At 49.0% G+C, this 9,956-nt stretch overlaps 1 protein-coding gene across 1 annotated transcript; it reads right to left on the bottom strand.

The window, feature by feature from the left end:
• Positions 1 to 2,454: 2,454 nt before the first annotated feature.
• Positions 2,455 to 5,667, bottom strand: KLF1 (KLF transcription factor 1). The gene is made up of 3 exons (XM_007489132.2): positions 5,420 to 5,667; positions 3,695 to 4,520; positions 2,455 to 3,207 (listed from the first exon to the last, which is right to left on the bottom strand). The coding sequence occupies exons 1-3, from the start codon at positions 5,513 to 5,515 to the stop codon at positions 3,032 to 3,034; spliced, it is 1,098 nt and encodes a 365-aa protein (XP_007489194.1). The 5' UTR covers positions 5,516 to 5,667; the 3' UTR covers positions 2,455 to 3,031.
• Between the last annotated feature and the right edge of the window lie 4,289 nt (positions 5,668 to 9,956).

The following is a 9,956-nucleotide window of genomic DNA, read 5'->3' as shown; positions in this document are numbered from 1 at the left end:
ACCATAGTGCAAATAATAATATGGAAATAAGTCTTGATCAATGACACATGTAAAACTCAGTGGAATTGCTCTTTGGCAATGGGAGGGATTAGTAGGAGGGGAGGGAAAGAACATGAATCATGTAACCATGAGAAAATATTCTAAATTAATTGATTAATTAAATAGATAAACTTAATTAAAAAAAGAATTAGGGGGCAGCTGGGTGACTCAGTGGATTGAAAGCCAGGCCTAGAGATGGGAGGTCCTGGGTTTAAATTTGACCTCAGACACTTCTCTGGGCAAGTCACTTAACCTCCATTTCCTACCCCTTTTTTTTAATTCTGCTATTTACTTTGTATGACTTTGGATAAGTCACCTACCCTTTCAGGGTCTCCTTAGCATGGACTAGATGATCTCTAATGTCCCTTCCAATTGATTCAACAATTGTGATGTCCCTTCATCATCTCTCCACTTCACTTTTATCCATCCTCTGATCAGCTGCCAAAGTAATTTTTTCCTAAAGCAGAGATCTGACCATGTCTCCACCTTCCCACTCAATAAGCTCTAGTGACTCTCTGTTGCTTTCAGGATCAAATATAAAACCCTCTATTTGGCTTTTAAAACCCTTCCCAGTGTGACCCCTTCTTACCTGACTAATCTTATACATTATTCCCCTGAATGTATGCCATGATCCAGTTATATGGGCCTCCTTGCGGTTCCCCCCACAAGACATTCCACCTTTTTTGGCTACCCCCCACATCTGGAATGTTCTCCCTTATCACTCCTAACTTTCCCTGGCTTTCTTCAAGATCCAGCTTAAATCCCACTTGCTGAAGGATTCTTTCTTAGTTCCCTTCAAGGTTTTGGAGCTTTCCCACCATCCCCTTCAATTTATACTAACTATACCACAGAAGCACCCCCTTTTTTAACTTCAAAGCTAGCCTTTTATTCATTCATTCATTTGTTCATTTATTTGTTTGTTTGTTTCTTTTTAAACTCTCACCTGTCGTAGAATGGATACTAAATATTGGTTCCAAGGCAGAAGTTCTAGCCAATTTGGATTAAGTGACTTGCTTAGGACCACAGAGCTAGAAGTGTTGGAGGATAGATTTGAACCCAGGACCTCTCATCTCAGACCTGTCACTCTATCCACTGGGCAACCTAGTTATTTCTACTAGCCTTTTATTCCCTCCCTTCCTTCTGGAATCCTAGCCTTTTTAGACCCCAGTCAATGAAAGTGACTTAAAAAAATACATAATATTTCCCCATCACATGTAAAAATCACTTTTAACATTTGTTTTCTAACATTGTGAGCTCCAAATTCTCTCCCTCCCTTGTTCCCTCCTACTTCCAGGAGACCTTAAGCAATTTGATCTAAGTTCTACATGTATAATCATGCAAAACATGTTTCTACCCTGGTCATGTTGAAGCATGTGTTTGGTTTTTTTTTTTTTTGACATATCATCTCCTCCATTTGCATCCAGGCATCTTAATGACAGAGGCTGTTTTTGTCTCTTTTTGTATTCACAGAGCACAAACTGAGGCTGGGCCATCTTAGCCCAAGCTCTGACCTGCCCTTCCTGGGACAGTAAGGCAGATGCAAGAGCTGGGATTTCCCATGTCTACTCTGGTATTCTTCTTGTTGGATCAGGCATGTGTGGGGTTGCTGGCAGCTGGCAGTGGGCAGTGAGGGACAGTAATAGAACAGGACCTTCATCCTCTGAAAGTTTGCTCTTCTCACCAGTTAAGCATCAACTGCAAACAGCATTATTCAAGCATGAACTGCAGAATCCCTATTGTTGATCAGTTACCCATTCATTCTATATATGGGATCTATGATGTTCTATGCTGGCCATCAGCTTTGTGCCTAGTGGATTTATTAATTTCTCATATTTTTTATTTTACTGTTGGGTAGAATGAATTACTTTTAGTGGTTCTCCAATGGATTGCATCCCCCTCCCCATTCCCATCATTGAAGAGAACATTCTGGAAAGGAAGAGAGATGAGTGGTGAACAATGGGGGGAATATGGACCTGTGCACTAAGGGCTCAGGTATTAAAAGAATCCCCCAAACCTGTGTCTGCTCCTTATTCCTTATGACATAAGTGTCCAAACTCAGACCCACACCACCACCTAAATTTAGCCATGCCCATTTTCCAGGGTTTGGGAGAAAGGGAAGATTTCCCTAGAAACTCCCAGACCCTCAATAAATATGTGAACCCTGAACCATACCTGGACTGCCACTCTATCACCCTTGGGCTACTCTATTAGCCCCCAGGCTATTCCATCCACAATATCACCTTAAACCTCTTCTTTAAATAAAATTCTTTTCTTCTGGATCAAACCGGACTTGAGTCTCCCATTCTTGGGGTGAAACCCTACCACACACTTGGGGGTGTTTCCCCAACAACTCCTTCAGGACTCTCTTGTCCCCAGCTCTGTCTCCCCACCCTGTCCCTGACAAAGTCAAGCCAGTCAGAATCTGAAATTTTATCCAAGAACAGCAGGGGAAAGGCAGTTTTGACAAAGCAGGTTCTGGGCAGCCCAGCCCCAGACTGTCCATAGATGGGCTTAGGCTGGAGGAGAGGGGCAGGCTGGGACTGGAGGGAGGGTGGGGTGAGGAGCATTAACCATTTACAGCAACGGTTTGGTAATCACTAGGAGGGCATCCAGAGGAAAGTGGGGAGCCTGTGCCCAGAGGAGATCCCTTCTGAGGAGCTGCAGTAGGGTCTAGAGGGCAGATGAGGGCAGAGGCATGGCAGCCCCAAGGACAGACAACACTCCTCATGGGTCCAGTGCCCAGAGCTGAGGGTGGCTGTTGGCTGGCAGTCCCCAGCAGGAAATGGCCAGCTATTGGGCTGGGCTCGAGATCTCAGTCCATTGGCCATTGGGGCTTCTGTTTCTGGGCGCCCTGTGATTCCCTCTGTCTCTGCCTCCTTCCACGATCCAGGTTATGGCTTGGTCCAAAGTCTTTTACCTATGGTTTCCTCTCTGTGGCTTATCCCAGGCTCTGCCTGGGGCTCCATCCTGTTCCTGGAGGCCAGGCTTAGCCTCACAGGTGGCGCTTCATATGCAAGGCGAGGTGGTCTGAACGGGAAAAGGCACGTGAACACAGCTGGCACTGGAAGGGGCGCTGCCCAGTATGCTTCCGGTAATGGCGGGTCAGCTCATCAGAGCGGGCGAACTTCCAGCCGCAGTCTTCCCAGGAGCAAGCGTAGGGTTTCTCTCCTAGGTGGGAGGTAGATTTTCCCTTGGCATGTGCATGTGTGTGTATGTGAAACCCCCAAACCTTCCCAAATGACATCTATTTGCCAACACTGTCAAAGAGACAGAAGATGAGGCAGTGTCAGAGGACCTCATCCCTACCCAGAAGAGGGGGCTGGGGACCTGATCAATTTGCCTTCACCCTCCCATCTAGGGTACCCACGAGAAGCTTAGCTTCTCATCCACAATGCCAGGGACAACTTTCCATGACACCCCCCACCTGGTGTACCCTTGGCCACCACGGTGTGGGGACCCTTAGGGAGAACCGATAACCTCATTCCTCCAGGATATGCCCGGAGATTATTTATGACATCCCCCATAATGCCTGGAGTGCAGGGATCTCAAGAGAATGGTCATGAGCCTCCCCCTCCTCCATCAGAGCTCTCCAAAGGATTATCAATGGCCCATAAGGCAGATGGCCTCCTCCCACAGCTCTGGACTAGGCTCTCACCTGTGTGGGTTCTTAGATGGGCCTTGAGGTGGGAACTCTTGGTGTAAGTCTTCCCACAGCCTGGGTGTCCACACGTGTGAGCTGCCTGGCGCTTCCGGGCCCAAGGCCGGCGACTTCGCTTGGGCCTGGTGGCCTCGTCCACTGGCTCGGAAGGCGCTGGGGGACCCAGGAAGGCCAAGGACCCCGACCCCGGGCTGGAGCTTGGTGCGGGCTCTCTCCGATACAGCTGGAATCGGGCTTGGTAGTGAGGGGCTGGGTAGAAGGTAGAGTATGTCCCCAGCAGCCCATAGGGAGCCATCACCGGAGTGGTGGGTCCTGGGTACCCAGGCCCAGGCTGGAGGAAGCTGCCCCCTCCCTCCCTAAGACAGGAAGGTGAGTACGGGGGTAGCCCTGTCTGAACTTTGAGACTGGGGCTGGGACCTGGAGGCAAGGCGTTTGCTCCATAGGGCACTGCATCCACGGCTAGGGGCCGAGGGACCGAGCAGCCCCAGTTGGGTTGCTCCTTGGGATCCTGGAGCTCAGCCATAAGGCCTGGGCCCTCAGGGAACAGGCCACAAGGATGAGCTAGGCATAGCTCAGGTCCTGGCCCTGGTCCTGACCCCACACCTGGCCCTGGTCCCAACCCTGGCCCTGGCCCTGGTCCTGGCCCAGGGAAGTTGGTGAGAAGAAAATCCAGGTCCCAGCAAGGGTCATCTCCCTCTGCCCCTCTGTCCCCTTCAATCTGCTCAGGCCAGAGTCCTGGGTCTCGATGTTCCTGTTTCACCTGGTAAGGCCATTGACCAGCCCCTTGGAGGTCCACATCCTGAGGCTCATCTATTTGCCACCACTGTCAGGGAGATAGAAGATGAGGCAGTGTCAGACTCCTCAGAAGAGAGGTCCGAGGGCCTCCATGCCTAGGTCTCTCTGTCCTCCAGTCTAGAAAGAGGGGTCAGGCCTGGGGGTCCTGAGAGATAGGACTTTGCTTCTTTGTCTCTCTATTCCCCAACCCCTGTTGCACCCCATCCACCGACATGTGGAGGAAAGCATTCCTGGGCCCTGAGACTGGAAGGAACAGATAAGACTGTTATCTAGACTCACATATTGAGATGGCAAGGGGGATGGGGGAGCTGAGGACACATGGAGCCCAGGCTAGGCTGGCGGGAAGTCCCAAGCTGTGCCTCGGTTTCCCACTTGGGGCCTTAGGGCCCTTTCCCTCCTTTTTCCTCCTTTCTCCTAGAGGTAAGTGCAAGGAGAGGTAGTCTTGTAAAAGCATATTTGTCCATACAGGTCATTCAAAGACCCCATAGGCAAAGGGAGGGACGGGATATTTTGGCCTCTCTGGCTCTAAACCATACCCCAATTAACTCAGAGCCTCAGTTTTCCCATGGTCCCATGCTTCCTTTCTTTTCTTTTCTTTTTTAAACTCTTACCTTCTTTCTTAGTATCAATTCTAAGACAGAAGACTGACAAGATTCTAGGCAATCAGGGTTAAGTGACTTGCCTAGGGTCATACAGCTAGCTAGGAAGTATCTGAGGCCAGTTTTGAACCTAGGACCTCCTGACTCCAGGCTGGCACTCTGTCCACTGTGCTTCCTAGCTGCCCTTCCAGACATCCTTTATCAGGCCCCCTCCCAAACTCCCAGCCCAGCCCAAACCCAAAGCAAGTTTCTAAGCCCCCAGTCCAGCCCTGCTTCAGACCCCCTTCCCTGTTCCACTCCTATCCCCTGGCACCACCCTGTTTTCCACCTTGTGGCTCCTGGTCTGTGTGTCCTGCAGGGGCCCCAGTCCCAGGCTGGCCAGGTTGTTGATGGATGGCAAAGAAGGTTCTGCCAGGGAGGCCATTGCAGCAGCCAAACTTCTGTCTCCCCAGGTTCAGCCTTCCTTGAGCCCTTCTCACCTCCAGCTCCATCTGGATACAGCCTCTGAGGGCTTTGAGATCCCTACAGCTCAGCCTCTCTGCCTGCAGCTGATTGGCCGGGAGAAGACTGATAAGGGGGGTGGGGGAGCCCCAGGGTTACAAGTTCTTAGAGACAAACATCTGCTCTTGGGGCTCACGGCTTTCAGCCACCCCCTGAAACTCCTCCTCCTGCCCCTCTCTGCTCTGTCTAGTGCCTGCCCAGAGACCAAGCCTAGACCCGGACCAAGGATGCCCCCCCACATCCAACCCTCATGTCTACACCTACACCAAGACCTGCCCCTCTCCACGGATGGTCCAGGCCCTAAGCCACAGACTCCCACTGCCCAGCTGTGCCGCCTCCACGCTTCAGATCAGGAATCCGGGATCCTTCATCTCCCATGCTGAAGAGTCCTTAGATGGAGGGTCTCCTCGGAGGGACCCCTCCTATCCCTTCCAGGGCGAGAGTTTAGGGCCATGCTGGGGCAAGGAGGACGCAGACGTAGGGGGTTAGGAGGAGGCCCAAAGGAATATAATTTTAAAAGTCTGTTCCATTTTGCTGCTGCAAGAACTGGGCCTGCTCACTCGGTGTGCCCCCCAGGGGTGAGTGGGTCAGGAAAAGGAAGTAGAAATTAGGGGAGATCAGAGGAGGGCCTTCCCCTCTGAGCCTGGGATCTAATGAGACCTGGGGGAAAGGCCAGGAAGGGAAGGAGCTTGTATTGGGGGTCTGTGGGTCTTACCCTTACTCCTCTTGGATTATAGGCTCCCCTCTTCTCCTTGTCCTATTTCTATCTAACTTACACAAAAGTGGCCAAAGAAAGCCCACCTCCTCCAAGGAGCCTGCCCAGATGGATAATGGAGCCCTGGTGGGTGACTCAGAGCTCCCACTCCAGCAGGCCCATGAATTGTACGTTCATGCATGTTGGGGGGCATCTTCGGGGATGGAAGCTCTCAGCAGGTACTGCCTGCTCTGTTGTTCTAGGGAGAGAGGGGGTAGGGCAACACCTACCCCCTCCTAACCCTTGCTTCTTTATCTGGTCTCTCAGCTGGGCCCAACGAGCAGGACGGTTGAGTCTGGATGCCCTGCTATCAGCACGTAACCAGGCCGGTGATTCTGATTACATTGAGGGGCCACACAGAGGGATCAGCAGGTGTGGCCAGGCTGGGGTGGGAGGGAGTGGGAGCAGAAGGGGAAGTTGACCCTTGACCTCCCGCCCTCCCACCCTTCTCACCCCAGGGTGGGGTCTGTCCCAGGAAGTTCTATCCCTGGGCCTGTCCTTGAAGTGACCCCTCTGACTCCCCCGGCCTCGGCAGCCCTGGTCCCAGCACCTCCCCTTGTGTGCACATCCAGCATAGATACCAGGCTCGAACCCAACAGCCCAAGAACCCAGGCCAGGCCAGGAGCCTCAAGTCAAAGACCCTTCACTCCCGCGGTACCCTGTCCGTCTCTGGGCCTCAGTTTCCCCACTTATAAAAGAAGAGAGCAGTGTTGTTAAACAAATAGCAATGGGGACTACTCATCTGTAAGGACAGCATGTTGACTTAGTGTTAAAGTGTAAAATCATCTACATTTTATTGTTTTTTATTTATTTTGTTAAATATTCCTCAATTACATTTTTAAAAACGCGTGCTTTCTATCTTAGAATTGATCCTAAGTATTGATTCCAATGGAGAAGAGCAGTAAGGGTCTAGGCAATGGGGGTTAAGTGACTTGCACAGGATCATACAGATAGAAAGTGTCATTTGAACCCAGGACCTCCCAACTCCAGGCCTGGCTCTCAAACCCTTGAGCCACCTCGACACCCCCTCAATTACATGTTAAGTTGGTTAAACCAACTCTGGAATATAGGGTGGGATGGGAATGGGGGGGAGGGTGGATTAGCAGTGAGGTCACAGATCTTTAAGCCTTTCAGGTCCCCGGGACTGGGGACACTCAGTCCTACTGTCAGGAAGCTTACTGGGGTGTAAAACAGATCCAGCTGGCTCATAATGATAGCACTACACAGATACATGCAGTCACACCCAACCATACGGCGCCAAAATGAATTCATATCAATCACATACAAGGACTATTGTACACAGACGTGCAAGGTCACATCCCCAATCACAGTCACAGCCATTAAAAAAAGCTGTACAGAATCACACACTCGTCATTACACACAGCTATAGATGCAGACTCTTACACCCAATCATAAAGCTAATAATAAAAATAAAATCAACAAGCATTTATTTATTAAGCATGTCCACTACGTCAAAGGGTAGTGTTGTGGACAGAGCACTAGGCCTGGAGACAAGAAACTGAGTCTTCCTGGGTTCAAATCTGGCCTCAGATACTTTCTAGCTGGGTGACCCTGGGCAAGTCACTTAACTCTGTTTGCCTCCATTTCCTCAACTATAAAATGAGCCGGAGAAGGAAATGGCAAACCACTCCAGCATCTTTGCCAAGAAAACCCCAAATGGGGTCATGAAGAGTTGGGCATGACTGAAACAACACTAGGTCTATGGCACATCTCCCTCACCTTCTCCTTATGCATTCCCCACAACTCTTCTCCCTTTCTTGCCAAACTTCCTTCTTCATCTGATTCCTCATTACTTATTTATTTATTCCTTGCAATTTGGCTACTGACCCTATAGTTCAACTATTCCTTTCAAGGTTACAAAGGATAGGGGAAATTAGGTAACATAGTGGATAGTGCATTAGGTTTGCAATTGGAGAACCTGGATTCAAATCTGGCCTCAGATACTTCTTACCTATGTGACCTTGGGCAAGTCACTTATTCCTGTTTGCCTGGCCCTTACCTGTCTGCCTAAATAAAGTTATTACTAAGACAAACAGTAAGGGTTTAAAAAAAGAAGAAAAAATGGTTACCAATGATATTTTAAATGTTCGATCTAAAACAAATAAATAATCCAATGGCCAGTTCTCAGTCTTCATTCTTCGTGACTTCTCTGGCCTGTGGGATGTGGATGACTGCCCCCTCTTTCAGGAAACTCTGTCTGCTCTAGAGTTTTCATGACATTGCCTTCTTTTGCTTCTCGCACTAGCTTTCTGACCTGACCAGCCCTCAGTTCCCTTCGCAGGATTATCAGTCATCTATAACATATCCTCTGATTGTGGGTGTTTACCCTTTGGGTCCTCCATACACATTGTTGTGGACATTGCTCAGTTCTCGTGCCTTCAGGTATCAATTCTATGCCCACAATTATAAAAGGATAGAGTGGGATACAGGAGGAAGAGTGTTGAACTTAGAGTGACAGGACTTGAGTTAGCCTTATCCTACTGTGACAGTTAACTACTTATTTTTGTCAATCAATCAACAAACATTTGTTAAGCTCATCAGGCATGTGCTAAGTGCTAGGGATCCACTGGAAGGCAAAAACTATGGCCCCTTCTCTCAAGGAGCTCAAAGTTGAAGGAGAAGAGAGAGCATGCTTAGTCATATGATTTGCAAACGCAAATACTAGTCCTGACTGATCAACTTCCTCTTAGATGTCTCCTAGGTTCTTTGAACTCAACAAATCTAAAACAAAACCTATGGACCTTCCTCTCTAAACCTGACCCTCCTCTGAACTTCCTTTTTTCTGTTGAGGACACTACCCTCCAAAGTACACAGGTTCATAACCTTAGAGTCATCCTAGACTTCTCACTCTCCCATATCCAGTCAGCCACTAAATTTTGTCATTTCTGTATCTATGACATTTCTTGCATCTATCCTTTTCCCTCCACTGATACAACAACCCCCTTGGTTGAGACCCTTATTATCTTTGGTTTAGACTCTTTCAATATCTTCCTACTTGGCAGAGTAACTAGGGTAGAGCAACAAGGACTTTTTTCTGGGGCACTAAAAAAGCAGGGGAAATTATTTTTTCCTTCCAGCCTTCCTTTCTCACACTATAGTCTCCAGACCTAATTCACCATCTACAAATCCCATAGTTGTATCATTCCTGTTTCATATTGCCTTCCCTTTGCTTTCTCCTAGATCTGAGGATCCTGGGCTTTAAGATATAGTATGGTCCTTCTGATAATCTTTCCTCTCTTCCAGAATAACTGCATCACAGTGTGCTGTCCTCTTTACTAGCACCCCCTTCCCACAAGTGTGAGTTCAGTCTAGCTGCAAGTGTTCCTGGTAATGTCTTATACACAGAGTCTGATATGCTATGGTACAATCGAATATAATGGACTTCTCTACTAGCAGCAATGCAAAGACTCGGGACAATTCTGAGGGACTCATGAGGAAGAACCCTATCCACATCCAGAGGAAGAACTGTGGGAGCAGAAAGACAGAAGAAAAATGACTGCTTGATCACATGGGTCAATGGGGATATGATTGGGGATGTAGACTCTAAGGGATCACCCTAGTGCAATCATCAATAATAGGGAAATAGGTC

The sequence above is a fragment of the Monodelphis domestica genome, chromosome 3, assembly GCF_027887165.1.
Source record: "Monodelphis domestica isolate mMonDom1 chromosome 3, mMonDom1.pri, whole genome shotgun sequence".
Taxonomy (NCBI): Eukaryota; Metazoa; Chordata; class Mammalia; order Didelphimorphia; family Didelphidae; genus Monodelphis; species Monodelphis domestica.
Note: the sequence above shows the minus strand (reverse complement) of the source record. Positions and strands in the feature narration are given on the sequence as shown.

Excerpts from the sequence above, each read along its gene's own strand:
- KLF1 (XM_007489132.2), bottom strand. The coding sequence starts at position 5,515 with ATGGCCTCCCTGGCAGAACCTTCTTTGCCATCCATCAACAACCTGGCC. Across the intron at positions 4,521-5,419 it reads CACAGACCAGGAGCCACAAG|TGGTGGCAAATAGATGAGCC; the intron begins GTGGAAAACAGG and ends TCTCCCTGACAG. Across the intron at positions 3,208-3,694 it reads CCATCTAAGAACCCACACAG|GAGAGAAACCCTACGCTTGC; the intron begins GTGAGAGCCTAG and ends CCTCCCACCTAG.